The 21,975-nt window shown below is 41.1% G+C and overlaps 2 protein-coding genes and 1 non-coding gene across 8 annotated transcripts in view; 2 read left to right on the forward strand and 1 right to left on the reverse strand.

The window, feature by feature from the left end:
- Window positions 1-7,291, forward strand: part of LOC116573052 (WASH complex subunit 2A-like) — a 55,423-nt gene extending 48,132 nt beyond the window's left edge. Inside the window, 6 exon segments of the mRNA XM_032312678.1 lie at window positions 464-526; window positions 883-1,095; window positions 2,805-3,422; window positions 4,236-4,274; window positions 4,276-4,414; window positions 6,580-7,291. Coding sequence (XP_032168569.1) covers window positions 464-526; window positions 883-1,095; window positions 2,805-3,422; window positions 4,236-4,274; window positions 4,276-4,414; window positions 6,580-6,719 — 1,212 coding nt within the window. The 3' untranslated portion in view covers window positions 6,720-7,291.
- A 1,647-nt stretch (window positions 7,292-8,938) lies between these two features.
- The window catches only part of ZFAND4 (zinc finger AN1-type containing 4), a 93,817-nt gene continuing 80,780 nt past the window's right edge, over window positions 8,939-21,975 (forward strand). For 2 of the 6 annotated variants that reach the window (XM_032313055.1, XM_032313054.1), the window contains exon 1: window positions 18,581-18,663. Coding sequence is in view for 2 of the 6 variants with exons in the window: in XM_032313053.1 (XP_032168944.1) it covers window positions 18,402-18,663 (262 nt within the window). In the remaining 4 variants the exon portion in view is untranslated. Of the gene's footprint in view, window positions 9,024-10,131; window positions 10,583-18,362; window positions 18,664-21,975 lie in introns of those variants that run through there. The other 4 variants (XM_032313053.1, XM_032313051.1, XM_032313056.1 and 1 more) reach the window with 4 other exon arrangements.
- On the reverse strand, window positions 19,108-19,210 carry LOC116573851. Its single transcript, XR_004279038.1, has one exon. It is a non-coding gene; the product is annotated as a U6 spliceosomal RNA (small nuclear RNA).

The following is a 21,975-nucleotide window of genomic DNA, read 5'->3' on the forward strand; positions in this document are numbered from 1 at the left end:
TGTGAAAATTAGGCACTAGGGAAAACACGTTTGCATTGACGTGCCCCAAATTTCAGCTTCCCTTGCTTCTAGAACCTCAGTGCATTAGGTTGTGTATGAATTTTGGTGTGCCCTGTGGTATTTGCTGTGTGGGGGAACCAGCATAGTAATTTTGCCAACTGGTCAGGTTTTGGTGCTCGGATACACTGTGATTCTTAGGAATCTTATCCATGATCTTTGTGGGCCTTTACTTCCTATATGGTCTGACAGCATTCCACCTACACAACGGATGAGGAGGCAGAAGTGAAATAATGTTAGTGAAAGGTTTCAAGGCCCCAGGAGAGATTTGAATGTCTTTCCCATTATAGAATTACAGAAAGGGACAGCTTTGCTCCATCAAATTTAATGGGCATGAGTATAATCCAAGAGACCCTCTTTTTTCTATCTCCCCAATGGATTTTTAACTGAATGTAATTTCACACAGGACTCACCAGGTCCCGCTCCATTTAAAACCAAAGAGCCATCCCCTCGGATCTGGAAAATACAAGTAATTATAATATGTCTGGAATCTGCACTGCCTGCCTTGTGGCATCTATAAACTTTTTTGGATATTTACTTTTGTCAGCTGCTGCCTGGCATTTTCCTACTCTTTCCCATCCTCTAGTTGTTGCTTCTTGTGTGCTGCGTCTGTAACATCTTTTCTTTGGTCCAAGTGGTGGGCACAGGTATATAATCTTACTCTTTTAATTCTAAGTCTAGATCAGGAGACCTCCCTGCATTTTTCTTTCTCTTATCACATTATACATTACGTATACCATGTCTCTTGTCATGTGTCACAGTAGTGATAATAGACTGCTGCGTTTAAGAAAACATACAGAGTAAATTTCATTTTTTCTTTTTTAGGCCAATTTAGCAATTAACCCAGCAGCCTTGCTGCCTGCAGCGGTTCCCCAGATCTCTGGAATAAAGCCCGTTTCGCCAGAACTGGCTTTTCCTTCATCTGAGCCTGAGAGGACCCACAATCTGGATCGTACGCCCACTCTTCTCAGTAGTGGGGAGGCCGGCGTGAGTTTCGACCTTCCAGCTCAGGCAGACACGTTACACAGTGCAAACAAGGTGATGAAACCACTTTCGCTTTGCTTGCTTGCTCGCTTGCCTTTTTTTTTTTTTAAGCCCGAATAACTTGTATATTTCTTTCTAGTCCATCAGTTACATATCATAGGCTACCTCCCATTCCCCCACATGAAGGAGACACATCTTCCTTCCTTCAGCCTTTCCATCTCCCTTACGCCTTCCTAATTCTGCCTTCCTCTGCCTCTGTTTGTTAAATGTATGTTCTGCTCAGTAGCCACATAAAGTCCCACTTCCTCCAGGCTCTCCTTCATTGCCCCCTGGAGGTCTTTTAAACACAGAGCAGATCACGTCCCTCCTTTTTCTGGCCTCTGTGCTGAGGGGAGGAGGACATTCAAGCTCCTTGGTTTGGTGTTAAAGCCTTTTACAAACATGCTAAGCAAAGCTTCCAACTTGCTTACCAACCACACTGTCAGCCTAAACTCCAGTCCTACCAGGCACCGTTCCATGAACACACACGCTCCCGCCCTCTGCTGCCAACAGCTTGGGCTGCTTCCTCTGTCAGGAATGCTCTCTTGCACATGGACAGTCTGCTCAGACTTCCCTGCTTCTGTGATGTTTCCCCTCCTGCCGCCTTGTCCTGGGCTCCCTCCTCTGCGATCCCAGGGCACTTATTTCCCAGTGGTATGGTTCTGTCACACTGGCCCACAGGACTGTGGATGTATGCTCGATAGACTGAACTCTTTGAGGTTTTGCTTTCATTTTAGTTGGTTCTCTTCTATCCAGCTTTCCTTCTCTAGGAAATCTTGGCTGATCTGAGTAAGCAGCAGTACCTCAGATAACCCTGGCAAATATATTCATTTTAAGTATTTCCAAACCTGTTTTCCTTTTAAAAAATATCCTTCCTTTTGTTTTTTGGTCAGCCTTTGGAGAGGGGAAGGGTGAGTTTACATTGGCTACTCTTTATGACTGTTTGTGATATTTTCTTGAAATAGGCACACACAACCAAATACTTTGGCCAAAGAGCTTGTACCTTCTTAAAACTACGTGATTGTATATTTTGGAAAATATCACAAATACTGCATTATTGCTAATTAATAGCTCATATTTTGTGGTTATTTTAAAAGTTCTGATTTCTAAACCAGGTTTTTTGTATAAAATATTTAGCATTTGAATTTAGTGTTTGTTGACTTGAAGAAAAGAACACTTCAGATTGCCTCTCTTTCTTTATTGTCTTTTATCTTCCTGGTTTTGGAGCCTGGCTTTAGGCTAGCCCCTGATAAAGGTTACCCTTAGAATTCCCCCTGATTCTTGTTTTGAAAGATACCCACATATAAGCCAAGGGCAGAGTAAGGGCCAGTTAGGGCATAGAACACAAGTGTACCAACATGCCTGCTCTGCAGGGTTCCAGGAGCAAATGAAGCCTTTTGTATGAAACAACTGATACTGCCCTCCAAGACTCAAGAGTGGGGAACATTAAAAGATTCAGAGTAATGCGGTCTTGGAGCAGCCATTAAATGTCTTTGGAAATCTTTAGGAAATAATCTCTTCTGTGTCTTAGATAAGATCTTGATTGAGGTAGATCAGACAATCTTAGAATATTTTGAGTCACTGATTACTTGTTATGTTAGCTTTGAATGCTTTTTTTTTTTTTAAGAATTTTTTTTTAGATTTTATTTGAGATAGAGCATGAGGGGAGAGATTTTTTTTTTTTTTAAATCGTTAGATCAACATGTGGTTTTTTGCCCTTGCAGAGCCGGGTCAAAGTGAGAGGGAAGCGTAGACCACAGACCCGTGCAGCTCGGAGGTTGGCTGCCCAGGAATCCACTGAGACTGAGGATGTGAGTGTCCCCAGAAGGTCCATTGCACACTTGACAGATGGAGACATTTCACCAGGTGATCCTCAGCCACAGTCCAGGGCAGCTGGCGGACAAGACAGCTCTGATGAGGTCGTGGCTGCTGCTGCTCCAGCTTGGGCAGGTGGTCCTGTGTCTGAAGTGGACAGAAGCCCCTTGGCGAAATCTCTGGGTCAGCCTCTTGAGGATGACCTTTTTGATTCTGGAGATATCTTCTCCAAGGGTATTGGATCTCAGTCCACTGGGAGAAGAAAAGCCAAGGCAAAGGCAGCAGAGGGCGTGGCCAACCCACCAGGGGGAAGTAAAGAAAAGAGCTCCATGTTTCCTGCTCTAGGGGAGGCAGGCAGTGATGATGATCTGTTCCAGTCTGTTAAACCAAAACCCGCAAAGAAAACGAATCCTTTCCCCCTCTTGGAAGATGAGGATGATCTCTTTACAGATCAGAAAGCCAAGAAGAATGAGTCAAAATCCAACAGTCAGCAGGATGTCATCTCAAAAGCACAAGATATTTTTGAGGTAACAGGACATAACAGTACCTTTTTTGGGCCTGATTTTATATTAAAACGATGCTGGATTGGCTCATTGAGCCATACATTATAATAATCTTGTTTCATTGCTGCTTGCTATCTACTTAGTACGTAAAGTTAGCTCCTTTTATTAATAATTTTGAAATTTACTCAGAAGTCGTTTTTTGTTTTGTTTCACGTGGGGGTGGTTCTTGGCCAGCCGTAGTTACTGATACAAATCTTCATTTGTATAGTTGTTACCAGCATGTTGCTGTCGTCAGTGTCCTTGGCCTGTCGCTCTGTGACACATACATAAAGCAGCTTCAGTACAGCTTAAGGGTTTAGCCTGTGGTTCTTGGGGAAACAGGGCCCTGGCTGGAGCTGACGACTTAGTGCTGGCAGGAAAGCCTTCAGTGCCACTCTCTGGACACATGTTTGTTGAGCATCCAGGTACTGGAGGCACAAAGTGAGCTAGGCCCAGTATGTTAGAGGCTTTGGATACAGACAGAGCAACATATAAATAAACTGTTTTCAGATAATGTTGAGTACCATAAAGAAAACACCTCAAGGCAGTGGTACAGTGTAATGGATAGGGGCAGGAACCACTCCTTCAGGTAGGATTGGTAGAGAAAGCCTCTTTACAGAGCTGACACTTGAGCTAGGACTAGAAGAAAGACCAAGGGTAGGCCAGGCAGGAATCTGGATGGAGTAGGGCATTCTAAGCAGAGAGAACAGGTCACCTGGCTGTCCCAGAATATGGTGGCAGTTTTCATTTCTGCAACTTGATTTAAAATTGTTTCATTTGTTTTTTTGGCTCAACAAGGATGATATATTTGCTACAGAAGCAATCAAACCCACACAAAAAAACAAGAGACAAGGAAAGAACATTTGAATCCAACTTGTTTGATGATAACATTGATATCTTTGCTGACCTAACTGTAAAACCAAAAGAGAAGTCCAAAAAAAAGGTGGAAGCTAAGTCTATATTTGATGATGATATGGGTAAGTGATTTTCTTTTTTTTTTTTTAAGTTAGCAAAGTGGTTCTTTTTTTTAAGATTTTATTTATTTAACACAGAGAGAGAGAGAGAGATCACAAGTAGGCAGAGAGGCAGGCAGAGAGAGGGGGACGGAGGCTCCTGGATGAGCAGAGAACCTGATGCGGGGCTCGATCCCAGGACCCTGGGATCATGACCTGAGGCGAAGGCAGAGGCTTAACCCTCTAAGCCACCCAGGTGCCCTGGGTAAGTGATTTTCTATATATGACACAGAGAGTGATTACCATTCAGTGACTGTTATTTCTCTACCTTTGTGTGGGCCCTTTCTTGGAAAATATTCCCCAGTGGGTTTCCTTTGGCTTGCTGTATAATCTGGAGGTAGGCTGAGGATAGATCAATAAATGGACTAGTTATTTCAGTGAGACAATTTTTTGTCCTGATGGTCATCAAGTAATTTGAAAAAGCCCAGAATTTGACCTTTAGTTATAATTTAACTTTTATTTTAGTAAGCCCCCCCACCAATCATCTGTGATAACTCTGAACATTCTGATGTTATGAAAGGGGGGTCAGAAACTCGCCTGTAGGCTGAAGGAGGCCCCGATGGCTTCTTCGGGCATGGTGCAATTGTTCGAGTCAGTTCTAAGTGGGGAGTGAGCGTCAGGAGTTCAGAGGGTGGAGGTGGTGGAGTGCAAGAGCAGAGCAGGATTATCTATGAAAGCAGCTTATAACTCAGACTTAATGTCTAACCAGAGATCTTCTGCATTTGTAAACATGCTCATTCCACTCCCCCCACCCGCCCCATGGCATAACATCTCCTTTATCAACGGACAAGCTGAATGCCTGATCTTAAATATGGCACTTCTTTCATGTCCTGTGTTGGTGGATAGGACTTGAGCTGAAGCCAAAGACATACTTTCTCCTCCCTCCCAGATCTACACCTTGGGGTTAACTGGAAGAAAGCAGCTGCTGCAGTGCCACATGGGGCCTATTCCTGGAGTAAGCCATGTGCTTTGTCTCCACCTGCTTCCCACCACAGGGGATGCAGAAGAGACTTTGTTTTTTTTTTTTAATTACAACAAAAGTAACACATACCTGTTGTAATAGGTGACTACTATTTGAAAAGTGTAAAATGTGAAAAACAAGCCCTGGAGGTAACCATCACTCAGACATCAGATTGAGTGATGTTAATAGAGCTTTGTATACATAGAAATGTATACTTATTTTTTCCAAAATATGAATATATTTTATCTGTTCTGCTGTTCCTATTAGTCACTTGATGTCTTCCCATGTCAGTATAGAGATCTATCTACTTCCTTATTTTTAGTGGTTGTATAGTATTCCTTTGTATTCAGCCATTAGCATATTGAAGGTGATCTAGATTGTTGCCACTTTTTTTTAATTAAAAATAATGCCATGGGGAGTTATGGACAATGGGGGGGGGGTTGTGCTATGGTGAGTGCTGTGAAGTATGTAAACCTGGTGATTCATAGACCTGTACCCCTGGGGCTAATAATACATTATATGTTAATTTAAAAAATAATAAATAAATAATAATTAAAAAAAATAATGCCATGGTCTTTAACATTTATATATACATATCTTTGTGTACACATGCTAAAATGTAGGATAGAATCCTAGCAGTAATGCTTCAGGTGAGTAAGATGACCCATGAAACACTGGAAGTAGCGAAACAACTAAACATGAATGTAGTCATAAAGACTTAGAATTTTGGCATTGATGTGCCTCAGATAGGTGCATTTATTCTGAGCGAGGGGTACTCCTATGTTGGATTTCCCATTGCTTGTTTGTATTGCGCTTTCCTTTTAAAATCCAGTGGGAAGAGAATGTAAAAGTAGATAAGTCGCAGATAGTAAAGTCGGGGGCAGGATTGGAGTTTGGTTATCCTTCCTTTTTCTTCTCCTCCATGTGTATACACGTACCTTGTAGCTGAGAAAATTGTGGTCAGAGAGAACCTGTGACTTTATGTGATTATAAAAATTAGTAGCAAAGCCAGGACCAGAATCTAAAGGGCTTGACTCTTAATGTTTTTGGTATCATGTACTGTTACCAGACTTGGATGTTTGGTGATTTATGTAGATGTGTCTTAAAAGTGTCTGTTTTTCTTGCCTAATCAGCAATTTTTTTTTCTTTTTCTTTTTTCTTTTTAAAGATGATATCTTCTCCTCTGGTATCCAGGCTAAGACAACCAAACCAAAAAGTCGATCTTCACAGGCAGCACCTGAATCCAGATCCGAACAGAAGGTGTCCAACATTTTTGATGATCCCTTGAACGCCTTTGGAGGCCAGTAGAGCATACAGGGTATCACATCTCACCCTTCAGCTACATCCTTGAGTTAATGCTGTCTTGTGTACTCATTGTCTTAATTGAATTAGAAAAAGCAAATACTGAAGCAGCTAGCTCACCTCTTTCTCACCCAACATACTTAGTATTTTTATGCCCCAGTTTTAATCATGCTTAATGTGACAGAACAAAAATAAGTATTTCACAGTGTTTTTTTTTGTTTTTTTTTTTTAACTATATTTCCATTTAATTGCCTTGATGGGGCCACAGTATGATTTTGGGCATGTTGGAGAAAAAACTTCTATGTGCCTTTCATGAATGGGCAGGGAATTCCAGAGGAAGCAGTGCCAGGCAGATGACCAGGAATATTCCATTCATGGATAGAAGCCCTAGCTCAGGGCCTATGCAGGTGATAGAGGAAGGGGATGAGAGATTGTATACTTCATGACTCTCTGCAGTAGGAGAGTAGGTTTCCTCTGAGTCCACTGAATTCTGAAAATGCCTCTATAGGTTCGTTTGGCAAACTATGGCCCTCCGTTGTCTGTTTTTGTAAATAAAGTTTTATTGGAACACAACCATACCCATTCATTTACCTATTGTCTGTGGCTGTTTTCACCCTTTCTACAATGCCAGAGTTCAGTAGTTGTGACAGAGACTGGACGGCCCACAAAGCCCAAGATATCTTCTTTCAGACCCTTTACATAAACAGTATTCTGAACCTTGCTCTAAGGCATCCATTTCCATTCCTTTGGAGCTTTTCATTATTTTGTGAATGAGGCAGAATGAACCCAGATAATGGAAGGAAAAGTACTGAAGATGGAGACGTCTTTCTGTGGAGCGGCACTGTACCTTAGAACTCTGCACTAATGGGAATACTCTATAACTATGTTGTCCAGTGTGGTAGCTGCTAGCCACATGGATACCTGACCCTTCCTTGTGTTTTCTTGTGCTGTGCAGACTTGGTGCTAAGTATTCAAACTGTAACCATAGCACAGTCTTACAGGCAGGCCCAGTTGGTTTTACCAGTCCCAAAACCACTAACTTCTTCCTTTGGCACTTTAAAAAAACAACAAAACAAAACAAAACAAAAACAAAAACAAAACAAAAAAATATATATATATATATTTTATTTATTTATTTGACAGAGAGAGGGAGAGAAATCACAAGTAGGCAGAGAGAAGGAGGCAGGAAGCAGGCTCCCTGTTGAGCAGAGAACCTGATGATCCCAGGACCCTGAGATCATGACCTGAGCTGGAGGCAGAGGCTTAACCCACTGAGCAACCCAGGCGCCCCCTTTCGGCACTTTTTAAGATTGAACTTGGAATTGCTGAGCCTGAGTCAGATTTATACAGCTCTCATAGATCAGCTGTTTGTGGTGCTCTGCTCTGAGAGTGACTTGATGGCAAAAGAGGGTGCTTATACCTTTTGTTTCTTAGGTTACTTGTGTATATAGTTACCTGCCCCTGTGTCTGACTCAGTAGGCATTTTTTTTTTTTCTAAAGATTTTACTTATTTATTTGACAGACAGAGATCACAAGTAGGCAGAGAGAGAGGAGGAAGCAGGCTCCCTCCTGGGCAGTGAGCCTGATTCGGGGCTCAATCTCAGGACCCCGGGATCATGACCTGAACTAAAGGCAGAGGCTTTAACCCACTGAGCCACCCAGGGGCCCCTCAGTAGGCATTTGTTAAACATGTTGTTTTCTTTTGGGAATGATAGCTCTACTGAGTCATCATTAGGACAGATTAGGGAATTCATGAGAAATTAGAGTTAGAACAAATGCAAATTTCTATTTTGAGAGGTTTGAAAGGGGGAGGGAATTTATACTTATTGGTCCTATGGTCAGCACTTTCAATGGTCTTTTATCCAGTCTCCATAAGTCCATATAGGTAATGTCCTCATTTTACAGATGAGGATAAAATGTGGAAGCAGAGTACAATTGTGGAAAAAGTTTGGGTTTTTGTAGTGAGAATCTGGTTCTAGAGGTGTTTGAGAGTAGGCAAAGTATTTTACCTTTCTTAGCTTCTGTCTCCTTTGTCAACTTTGTCAAGTGTTCAGTACCAACTTTGTAGGATTGTGATGGGAGAGAATGTGCAATGACCTTTGTTGACCACAAGCATTTTAAAAACAGTAAATGATGATGATGATGAGAAAGAATGATTTGGCCAACATAACAGCTTCTGTGTTGGAACCCAAGGCTACAGACCCATCTGTCTGATTCCACAAAGCCTGTGATCTTAGTTCTCCCTGACTGAAGTGAGGAGGCAGGTTGAAAGACCAAAGTTTTGATTCAGTATGATTCCCTCCATCACAGGTACTATTTTAGAATCTGTATACAAAGATGATAATATCTCTGTCCTTAAGAAGCTCCAGTCAATTCAGTATTGGAGTTTAAGGAGGAATCAGGGTCGAGAGCCTGAAGTTATGTCTCATCATAAACCCCAGTGTATGCTCAGTGTTGGATTGTGGAGATTAATTGGTGGGTGGGGTCTCAGAGGAGCTGTGAGAAAGGATAGATTAGATGCTGGGGTTCATTTTAGATACATTCCTCTGACTAAAGATGAGGATGATGAAGCTAGATTGGGAGGGGGATTACTGTTCATTGTCATTTTGGTAACCCACCTAGTGAAATAGGCCTCTTTGGTTGGAAAATCTGTAAAGGTTGGATTTAGAACATGTGTGGGGAATGGAGAGGAAAAGGAGTGAGGGCCCATTTCAGGTTGGAGGGTTTATATTGTCATCGTAAACACTTGAGTTCAGCACCTTGGGAATTAGAGTGGGGAAAAAAGTGTAGCTAGGTTTACCCAACTCTGAGATTCAACAACCCAAGGTGCCCACTCTAGTACCTGACCTACATTTCTCAGATGGTAAAGCGGATGAGGCATAAATAGAGACCAAGAGAGGTAATTTGCTTTTGCCCTTGTTTTCAAGTTGGTATAGTAGTGGCCCCCTTTCAGATGAGACCGTTGAGGCCTTAACGTTAGGAAACAGTGAAGCACTGGAAGGGTGTATCTGTTAAAGGCAGGACGGCCCTGAAAGCACTAGGAATGCGCGGGTTCTGGAAGGGACCCACTGGAGGCCGGCTGCTCGTTACCCTCCTCACACCAGCCCTTGGGGAGCCTCTAAGAGCAACCTTGGGTGGCCTCTGGTAAGGTGCAGTCCACACCGTCGTCCGGCCAGGGGCCACTCCCGCCGCTTCCAGCAGACCGTGCGGCGGGTCTCCAACCCAACCAACTGGGTCTCAGGCAGGTGCCCACTGCTGCTAATAAAAGGCCAACATCCGGGCCTCCTCTAACCGACACCCAACACCGAACGCAGAGGAAGCTCAGGCTCCCGAGCAACCGCCGGCGTCGGGCGGACAGGCCCCGCCCCCGCCCGTACCCTCGCTGATTGGAGGGCGACGCGAGCGCTGGCGAGCGATTGGTACGCGGTGTCACAAAGGGGCGGGGCGCGGCGGCTGCCGAGTGTTGCTCGTCCGTGCCTGCCCTGGCGTTGCTCGCTGGGCCGCGCCTCTCTCTAGGCCTGCGGGCAGGCGAACGAGTAAACGAGACAGCCGGGAGGGCGCCCGGGGCTGCGGGCCGCTGCACCGGACCGCGCTGCCGCCGCCGTCCTCCGCGGGCGGGAGAGGAGCGCTGGCCGCTCGGCGCGGGGCAGCCAGGCCCCGCCCCCTCGGCCGCGGCTTCTCTAAGACCGGCGCGGCGCGACGCATTCCGCGAGGACGCCGCCTGCACTTTCCGCCGGACCGCCCCGCCGGGTCCGACGGGTGCTGATCTGCCAGTCGCCGATTCTGACGCGGAGCCTGAGCACTGCCCTCCAGATCGGGCCCGAGCGTGTGGGTAGCCGGAGTCTCCCGGAGGAGCACGGGCAGCGCAGGTGACCCGGCGGGCTTCGAGCGTGTACATTGTAGGCTCGGGTAGACGGACTTGGCTTCAGGGGTTTTCCCAGAGCCGCTAGAAGATTGAGGCTAGGCGAGAATTTAGGGTACATATGCACGAAGTGGTGGGCAGACTGATGTAGCTTGTGTTTAAAACTGGAATGTTTTCACATAATTAGTAAAAACTTCATTAAAAGGCAGTATTTTTTTAATGGTTGCGTAACATTCTGGGTCTCTTCATATTGGGGGAAAAGTTTAAAAGATAACTAACTGCTCTGTGTGGCTAATGTTCTTTACAATAGGATAAACTCAATTTCTAGTGAAATTACTTAGCGCTCTTACTGCTTTACCTGTCTTTAATTTCTCTCTCTTTGTGTATTTTTAGGACTCTTGCAGAAGAAAGTAAGGTTTTGGGAGAATTGATTTAGGAATTTTTAAAATCACATTTTAAAAAATATTTTATTTATTTATTCGACAGATCACAAGTAGGCAGAGAGGCAGGCGTGGGGTGTGTTGAGGGGGGGAAGGGAGCATGCTCCCCGCTGAGCAGGGAGCCAGATGGGGGGGTTCGATCCCAGGACCCTGAGATCATGACCTAAGCCTAAGGCAGAGGCTTAACACTGAGCCACCCAGACGCCCTAGGAATGTTTTTTTGATGCCATTCCTCTTAATAGCTAAGTAGGTTTTTTAAATAACTGATAAAAATTCTGGAAGTATATTTTTTCTCTACCTGCCCCTTTCTTTGCTCTTGCTTTTGTATAATTTAGCTGTTAATGTTCATACAACATTTCCCATCCTGTCTTTGAGTCTTCATTGCCCTCCTTTTCCAGCATTATATAGGGTTCCATAATGTGCTTAGTCGAGAATGACCACACGCCACGTTAAGAAGCTGTCATTGGTCCCGGGTTTTAGTACTGACTAGGTCTTCGACTGGCTGGAACTTTAATTTTCTTCTCTGCCATTATCTAGTCCTCCAGTCTGGCTTACCAGATTTCACAGTCTCATTTTGTCCTCTCTCACTGTGTTTTCTACCGAGGAGAAGTGTAATTATTTTTTAGAGGCATACATTTCAGTTTTGAATTTGGTTACCAGCCTTGCTCCTTTCTGGATTTGGAGATTACTTCATTGATTCTCGGTGCCAAACTTTTGGTGGGTGTTCCAATGCAATTTAGCGATGCCCGCAGTTGCGGTTTTTCTTTTGGCCCGTAGTTACTTTATCCATTCTCTCCTTATGGGTGAAGAACTTCCAAATCTGTTACCCTCTCCCGTCTCCGCATGTTTATTGTATTCCGGGTATTGTTGTGGAAGGGTACTGTAGTGAAGGAAATGATCCTTCTATCTTCTGTCTCTACCTTCCTGGGGCAGGCATTGGTGACCCGTGCCTTTATTTCAGCATTACGGATCCCATCCCTGACTTCCATTGCTAGAGCTGCCGCTGTGTAGGTGGGATTGCCGTTGGCTGTGGGGAAACAGACACTGATAATTCTTTAGTACATTCTTATTTGATGGAGCATAACTATGCTTTTAAAAATTCCACACGTTACCCAAAGTCATATTACAAAAGCAGTTGTTTCAGAGAGGGGGAAAAAGAGGTTAGGGATTAGGTTCATAAAAATTCATTTTATTGTAGCCATTTCAGTGTTTTAAAGGTATAAAAAACAAAACCTGAGCAAAACAGCCGTTTATTTGGCTTATATTTAAGAGTAATGACCTTTTACCACTATCACCAGCAGTATTATTAGCATAGTACTTCGTATTGTTGTATTTACTTACTCATTGTTTTGATAACTAGTATTATAGCACTCAAAGCAGCTGTGGTGCCAGCAACAACTTTTCTTCCTGAAGTGCCTTCTCTGTAGGACCATTAGCAGTCTTTATTCTGCCATTCAGTTTGCCTAATTAATCCTACTTCTGGATGATGATATAAAAATTCACACTGTAGCAGAAATCCATGTATGTGCATGTATGTTATAAATTAGACAAACTTTGCAAAGAACTTTGAAGTGAATCATAACATAATTTTCATGGGAAAGCAATATTCCCATGACTTTTAGAGCAAGACCAGATATTTCTTCATCTCTGGGACAAGGGTAATACCATATATATTTATCACAGGTTTGTTCCAAGGATCAATTGAAGGAGTGAATATTTATTTACTGTTTTATTGAACAAACCTTTAATGAGTACTAGTATACACAAAACATTGTGGTGGGTGATAGGGCAGAAAATCAGTTGTGGTTTCCCTCTTAAGTAGCTTACAGTTTATTTAGAAGAATAAGAAAGTCATGTAAACAATGAAATGGATTGTAATGGGTGCAATATATGTTGGAGGGCGTCAGGGGACGAAGGAGAGACACATAAAAGGCTTTGTGGATTAGTTGCTGTTTGAGCTGCGTCTGGAAAGATGATTAGGTGCTCGTTGGGTAGCCAGGTGTGGGGATAGCAGTGGGTAGAGTCAAGTAGGAGAAATGAGATAGAGCTGATGTATTCTGAAGCTGCAGGCAGAAACCATTAGAAGACAGGTGTACTAGAGGTGTTGCAGGGTGAGATGATGTATGTGTCTAAATAAAATGAGGCTGGAAGGTGAGATGCATGACCTCAGGGCGTTTCTCAGGAGTCTGAATTTTATTCTCTAGGCAGTGAATTTAATTCCGTGATTTTATTCTACAGGCATTCTATTCTGTGGAAGCCATCATAGGGCCTGGAGCTAAGAAATACATGATTAGTTCTACCTTTAATAAGATAGGTGTGCTCCCTACCATATGTTGTTAGGCAAATGCCAACTAAAACTCTGAGTTACCACTACACCCCTACTAGAATGGCCAAAATCTAGAATACCGACAATATCAAATGCTGATAAGGACGTGGAACAATAAGAACTCTTACTCTTTGCTGGTGTAAATGCAAAATGGTACAGCCACTTAGGAGACACTTTGGCAGTTTGTTATAAAACTAAACACGTTGTAAGATCCAGGAGTCACACTCATTGGCTTTTACCCAGGGGTGCTAAAAACATGTCCACACAAAAACCTATACACAGATGTTTATAGCAGTTATATTCATAATTGCCCAAACTTGGAAACAAGCAAGATATGTCCTTCAGTAGGTGAATGGATAAATTGTGGGACATTTAAACAATAGAATATTATTCAGTGTCAAAAAGAAATGAGCTGTCAGCCCTTGAAAAGACATCGAAGAAACTTAAATGTATATTAGTAAATGAAGGAAGACAATCTGAAAAGGCTACATACTGTATAATTGCAACTACATGATATTCTGGAAAAGGTAAAACTGTGAGGATGGTAAAATATCAGTGATTGCCAGGGATTTGGGAAGGCAGGTGGGATGAATAGGTGAACCACAAAGGAATTTTAGGGCAGGGGGACAATTCTGTGTGATAGCGTAATTGTGGGTACATGCCAGTATATGTTTGTAAAAACCAGTAAAATAGAAAACACCAAGATTAAACTATAAATTTTGGGTGTGGGTGATAATGCGATATCACTGCAGTTTCTTTAGTTGTAACACACACACTGCTCTGGTGTAGGATGTTGACAGAGGGGAAGTTTGTACATGTGTGGGGGAAGGGAGTAATATGGGAACTCTGTAAATTTTGTTCCCAGTGTATTCTGTGAGACCCATATTACCTCGATACCAAAACCAGACAAAGGCATATAAAGAAAACAAGATCAGTGGGTTTTTAAAAAATTTTTTATTTATTTAGAGAGAAAGCACACAGGAGTGGGGAGGGGCAGAGAGAGAGGAGAGGGAGAATCTCATGTAGACTCCCTGCTGAGTGGGGAGCCCAATATAAAGCTTGGTCTCATGATGCTGAGATCAAGACCTAAGCTGAAATAAAGAGTCGGATGCTTAACTAACTGAGCCACCCAGGCACCCCACCATCAGTGTTCTTTTAAACACCGTATTCATAGAATAAGAGACAAAAACCACATGATTATCCCAATAGACACTGGACAGAAAAGCATCTGACAAAATTTAATACCTTTCTGATTTACCAAAAAAAAAAAAAAAAGACCTTAGAGTAGGAGTAGAAAGGAACACCCTCATTGTGATACAGATTATGTATGGAAAACCCCCTAGTCCAAATCTGTACTTTGTGATGAAAGACTGAATGCTTTTCCCCTATAGTCAGGAATAAGAGAAGAATGTTGGCTCCCACCACCAGTACTCAACCTTGTGTTGGAGATTTAGGCAGGGTAATTAAATAAGAAAAGGAAATAAAGAGCATCTTATTGGAATGTTGAAGATTGGAGATGAAGAAGTAAAAATCTCCATTTGCAGATGACATGATCTTTGATGAAGAAAATCCTAAAGAATCCACTGAAAAACTACTAGAACTAATGGATGAATTGCAGGATTGCAATGTACAAGATCAATATATTAAAATCAATTGTATTTCTCTACACTAGCAATGAACAAATTGAATAGGACACAATAATTTCATTTATAGCAGTATCAAAAAGAATATTCTTAAGAATACTGTTTTTAAAACAAAACTTGTACTCTAAAAACTATAAAACATTGTTAAAAGCGACTTAAGAAGTTTTTTAAAAAAGATTTTATTTATTTGATGTAGAATGAGACAGAGAGAGAGCACAAGCATGGGGAGCAGTAGCAGAGGGAGAAACAGACTCCCCGCTGAGCAGGGAGAGCCATGTGGGGTTTGATCCCAGGACTCTGGGATCATGACCCTAGCCGAAGGCAGACGCTTAACCAATTGAGCCACTCAAGCACCATTAAGAAGTTGTAAATAAACTAATGGCATTGCCTGTTCATGGATTATAAGACAATATTGTCAAGATGGTAATTTTCTCCAAATTAATCTGCATACTCAACACAGTCCTTGTTCAAAAGCCCAACTGGTGTTTTTGCAAAAGAGACAATCTGATCCTAAAACTCCTGTGGAAATTCAAAGGACCCAGAATAACTCAAGAATCATGAAAGAGAAAAACAAATTAGAGAACTCACACTTTCTGATTTCAGAACTTACTACAAAGGTAAAAAGACATTGTGGTACTGTTACAAGGATAGACATGTAGATCAATGTCATAGAATTGAGGGATTGGGATTAAACCCTCATATTTATGGTTGGTTGGTTTTTGACAAGGGTGCCAAGACAATTCAAAGGGAATAGAATAGTTTTTCCAACAAATGCTGCTTGGACAATTGTTTTTTTTTACTTGGAAAAGTATAAAGCTGGACCCTGCTTTCACACCATCCACAAAATAAATTCAAAATGGATAGACCTACATATAAGGCTAAAACTATACAATTCTTAGAAAACTATGTGTGAATAATCTTATTACTTTGGATTAGGTCAAGCATTTAAAATGTGTTTCTGGGGGTGCCTGGGTGGCTCAGGGGTTAAAGCCTCTCTTCCTTCGGCTCAGGTCATGATCCCAGGGTCCTGGGATCGAGCCCCACATCGGGCTCTCTGCTCAGCAGGGAGCCTGCTTCCCTTCCCCTCTCTCTGCCTGCCTCTCTGCCTACTTGTGATCTCTGTTTGTCAAATAAATAAAATCTTTAAAAAAATAAAAATAAAATGTGTTTCTGAAAGTACAGGCAACAAAAGAAAATTGTTGATCATTAAATCCAAATTGGAGATCATTAAAGAATACTTTTTTACTTTGAAGAACACCATCAAGAAAATTGAAAGGCAGCCCATAACACTGGAGAAAATATTTGAGAATCATATATCTTTAAGAGGCTTGTATCTAAAAAAACATTAAAAATCCCTTTTACAACTCAGTAATAAGACAACTGAAATAAAAATAGACAAAGGATATGAGTATATTTTTCTGAATTGATATTTTTGTAAAGATGATACACAAATAGCCAGTTGCTCAACATCATTAGTCTTTAGAGAAAGAAAATTTACAACCACATTAAAATACTACTTCACACACTCTAGGTTGGCTTTAATCAAAAAGGAAATAAAAAGTATTTCAAGGATGTGGAGAAATCAGCATCCTCTTTCATTGTTGGTGGGAAGGTAAGATGGAATACACTTGGTAGTAACACAGATTGCTAAATGTGGAGTTACCCCCTAACCCAGTAATTCCAATCCTAGGTATATATGGAAGAGAAAGGAAAACACATGTCCACACAGAAACCTATAATCAGATGTTCTCATAGCATTATTCATAATCCCCCCAAATTGGAGGCAACCCAACACACTCATCATTTGGCAACTCCATAAACAATAAGTGGTATATCCATACAATGGATTATTATTTAGCAATAAGAATGAAATACTGATGCATCTTAGAATCATGGATGAACTTTGAAATGTTATGCTAAGTGAAAGAAGCTATTCACAAAAGATTACATATTGTATGACTGTGAAATTACCATAATAGGCAAAATGACAGAAAGTTGATTAAGGGGTACCTAGGGCTGAGAGGGAAAAGGAGAATTTGAGAGATATTTAAAGTGTATGGGGTTCCTTTTTGGGTTGATAAAAATGTTCTAAAGATGATTGTGATGGTTGTACAATCCTGTGAATGTAATGAAAACCAGTCAATTTTAGACTTTTTTAAGTAGATGAATTTTATGGTATATAAATTATATTTCAGTAAAGTTATCATAAACTTCAGTAAGGTTTCAGTAAAACTCATAATTGACCAGTAAAGCTACCTACCCCTCCAAGAAGATGTGTATCACCTGTTCTAGTATAGATTCAAGACATTCCCTTTACAAAGTTTTCACTGATTAATAACAATTTATCAATTTGATTATTCCTTTTATCTTAATTATACACTTTTAGGACTTCTGTTTGGTGTGCTTGCCTCTCTTGTTCATTAGTCATTGCATGTTTGTGTGTAGCGATTATGTCTAATGTCTGTTATCAATATTGATATCATTTCAGTGCTGTACTGATAGATAACTTGCTTATTGATTATTTAATGAGTCCTATTTTTTAAGGAATCTATCAAATTGGTTGCTGTTCTTTTATTCAGAGTGATTTAGATGTACAATGATTATAAAATTATATTTTGTATGGGTTAGAAAACATAATTTACATGGTTTAGTATAGGATATGCATAAAATTCCCCAAATCTTGCAAATATGTATCTCTGTGTTGAGTTCATTGTTTTAAATGTCATTAACAACAAAAATATATTGACTCTGAAAGACAATCTGAGGGGTTTTGAAGCTGCGGGGGTGGATGGGAGTTGGGGGAACCAGGTGGTGGGTATTAGAGAGGGCAGGGATTGCATGGAGCACTGTTGTGTGGTGCAAAAAAAGGAATACTGTTATGCTGAAAATAAAAAATATGTATATGTGTATATATATATATTTGTTAAATATGTACTATAAGTAAATGTGCTGAGCTCTAGAAGGATACATGAATTATTGTAAATATCCCTGTTTTCGGTAATCTTACAGTCTAATTGGGAGAGTGGTTTTGGAGATAAACTTGAAAGATAAATTAAGTACTAAAAAGAGTTCTGGGGCTGTCTGGCATATTGATATGGGCCAGAGTTATTCAGAAAGGTTTTTTTTTTTTTTTTAGATTTTATTTATTTATTTGACAGAGCTAGAGAGATCACAAGTAGACAGAGAGAGCGGGAAACAGGCTCCCCACTGAGCAGAAAACCCGATGTGGGGCTTGATCCCAGAACTGTGGGATCATGACCTGAGCTGAAGGCAGAGGCTTAACCCACTGAGCCACCCAGGTGCCCTTATTCAGAAAATCATTATGGCAGAGTAAGACTTCCAGATAGTCTCATTAAAAAAATATTCTTTTTTTTTTAGGTACAAAATTCAAAACATGAACAACAATATATATTACCAATGTTTAAAGCTGATTTGGCTAGAACTGGAATACGGTTGCCTACAACATATTCCAGAGGAATTAGAAAACTCAAAGTAATGGATAACAGAAAAGATCCTCCATTCTTCAATGAAGATAACGTGGGACCATTTTACTACAAACTTCCTTTCTATGATACCATGGAGCTCTTCATTGAAACATTGACTGGAACATGTTTTGAGCTGAGAGTTTCACCCTTTGAAGCTGTTATTTCTGTGAAAGCAAAAATTCAAAGATTGGAAGGTATTAGTTTCTCTTTGCTTTTAGGGTAAAATTTAGGATTAAATTTATTCATCAAGAATGTATAATTCTAACTTTCCTTATGGATAAAATGTCAAACCTATATGGAATTAAGAAAAATAAGATAATGTACCCCGTATACTCCTTACTCAGTTTCAGCAGTTATTGATTCATGAACTATCATGTTTTATATTCCTCCTACCCCCTTCCACTTCTACCAGATTCTTTTGAAGGAAATCCCTGGCATTGTGGTAATAGTGTGTGAAATAATATTTTAAAATAATTTTTCAACAGGTTATCATGATATGCAAAATCTGCCATAAGTACCTTACAGTTACTTTCAGTGGAAAATCATAATTGAGTTCCCTTTTAGTGACCTTCTTTACCTATTTATACTACTTTGCAAATACCTTTCTTTTTTTTACTTTTATTATTTATGTATTTATTTAAAATACGGAATGCTTCACGAATTCGCATGTCATCCTAGCACATGGGGCTAATCTTCTCTGTATTGTTCCAATTTTAGTATATGTGCTGCCAAAGTGAGCACTTTTCTTCTTTTAGTGTGGAGGTTTTCTAAAAGTTTTGGTTTACATTTACATATATTTGAAGTTTCCTCAGTATAGCAGGGATGCTGAATATTGTGCAGTGTCCCTCTGGTTAACATGTTTGTGACAGGTATCATAAATTACTTTGTGTTAGAATTAGAGTCTTTTTCTTTGTACTTTGTGCATTTCAGAAATAAGTGGTATTTGCCATTGTAGTTGTTAGAACCCAGTATGTACCTGAAAATTAATTGTCTCTATAACAGTAAGTGGGTCTTGCTGTAATTTAGAAGTAATAACTAGCATTGCCCCCTGTCCAGTTTAAGTTCTGAATTGTAGGATGATTAGGGTTGGAATCTTTTGTTTTTGTAAAGTCAAGGATCCTGGTGGCTAAGCTTCTAAATATTTGCTGTTCTCTTCCAACTAACTTCTATTAAGTTAGTGGCCAGCTGAGTCCAGTGACCACATTAGTATATAGAGTAATGGCACACGAAACATCTTTTCCCTCAAGTGATTTGCTGAGACATGGAGTCAGCATAGGTTATTTTGGCATTGTTCTGCTTTGTTATTAATATGATGGCGTAGTGATATCTTTTTAGGAGCAGGAAGATAAAACCCTCTTGTATTTAAATTTCTGTATTTCCCCCCTTTCAAGGATTTTGGATAATCATCGGCAGCAAAAGCATTTTAGAGAGTATCTTGCTTAGTATCTTTTTTTTCTTTAATTTTTAAATTTATTTTATTTTATTTTTAAAAGATTTTACTTACTTATTTGACAGCAAAAGAGGGAACATAGCAGGGGGAATGGGAGAGGGAGAAGCAGGGTTCCTGCTGAGCAGGGAGCCCGATGTGGGGCTTGATCCCAGGACCTTGGGCTCATGACCTGAGCCGAAGGAAGATACCTAATGACTGAGCCACCTGGCAACACCCCCCCCTTTTTAATATTATTTTATTTATTTATTTGACAGAGAAAGAGAGAGAGAGTGCGCGCGCGCACATAAGCAAGGCAAGCAGCAGGCAGAGAGAGAGGGAGAGGGAGAAGTAGACTCGCCGGTGAGCCAAGAGCCTGACATGGGGTTCAGTCTCAGGGCCCTGGGATCATGACCTGAGCCAAAGGCAGACGCTTAACTGACTGAGCCACCCAGGCACCCCTTGCTTAGGTATCATAGTGTCTAGTAAACTTGAGTTTACAGAAGACTGGGGCCTCATCCAAGGGAAATGTTTAATTGCTGACAGAGTTGGTTTCAGAGCCAAGATGGGAACTTCCTGTCCTCTGTAGGAGTAGGCTTCGTCAGTGTAGAAGCAGTGGCTTTGTAGTTACTGGACAGTTGAATCTTTTTTTTTTTAATTTAAAAATTTTTTTATAAACACATATAATATATTATTAGCCCCAGGGGTACAGGTCTGTGAATCGCCAGGTTTACACACTTCACAGCACTCACCATAGCACATACCCTCCCCAGTGCCCATAACTCCACCACCCCTCTCCCAACTCCCCTCCCCACAGCAACCCTCAGTTTGTTTTGTAAGATTGAGAGTCCTTACGGTTTGTCTCCCTCCTGATCCCATCTTGTTTCATTTATTCTTTTCCTAACCCCAAACCCCACATGTTGCATCTCCACTTCCTCATATCAGGGAGATCATATGATAGTTGTCTTTCTCTGATTGACTTATTTTGCTAAGCATAATACCCTCTAGTTCCATCCACATTGTCGCAAATGGCAAGATTTCATTTCTTTTGGTGGCTGCATAGTATTCCATTGTATATATATACCGCATCTTCTTTATCCATTCGTCTGTTGATGGACATCTAAGTTCTTTCCATAGTTTGGCTATTGTGGACATTGCTGCTATAAACATTTGGGTGCATGTGCCCCTTCGGATCACTACGTTTGTATCTTTAGGGTAAATACCTAGTAGTGCAATTGCTGGGTTGTAGGGTAGCTCTATTTTCAACTTTTTGAGGAACCTCCATGCTGTTTTCCAGAGTGGTTGCACCAGCTTGCATTCCCACCAACAGTGTAGGAGGGTTCCCCTTTCTCCGCATCCTTGCCAGCATCTGTCATTTCCTGACTTGTTAATTTTAGCCATTCTGACTGGTGTGAGGTGGTATCTCATTGTGGTTTTGATTTGTATTTCCCTGATGCCGAGTAATGTGGAGTACTTTTTCATGTGTCTGTTGGCCATCTGGATGCCTTCTTTGCAGAAATGTCTGTTCATGTCCTCTGCCAATTTCTTGATTGGATTATTTGTTCTTTGGGTGTTGAGTCTGATAAGCTCTTTATAGATTTTGGGTACTAGCCCTTTATCGGATAGGTCATTTGCAAATATCTTCTCCCATTCTGTCAGTTGCCTTTTGGTTTTGTTAACTGTTTCCTTTGCTGTGTAAAAGCTTTTGATCTTGATGAAGTCCCAATAGTTCATTTTTGCTCTTGCTTCGCTTGCCTTTGGCGATGTTCCTAGGAAGAAGTTGCTGCAGGTAAGGTCGAAGAGGTTGCTGCCTGTGTTCTCCTCAAGGATTTTGATGGATTCCTGTCTCACATTGAGGTCCTTCATCTATTTTGAGTCCATTTCCATGTGTGGTGTAAGGAAATGGTCCAATTTCATTTTTCTGCATGTGGCTGTCCCAATTTTCCCAGCACCATTTGTTGAAGAGGCTGTCTTTTTTCCATTGGACATTCTTTCCTGCTTTGTCGAAGATTCATTGACCATAGAGTTGAGGGTCTATTTCTGGGCTCTCTATTCTGTTTCATTGATCTATGTGTCTGTT

The sequence above is a fragment of the Mustela erminea genome, chromosome 14 (genome assembly GCF_009829155.1).
Source record: "Mustela erminea isolate mMusErm1 chromosome 14, mMusErm1.Pri, whole genome shotgun sequence".
Classification (NCBI taxonomy): Eukaryota; Metazoa; Chordata; class Mammalia; order Carnivora; family Mustelidae; genus Mustela; species Mustela erminea.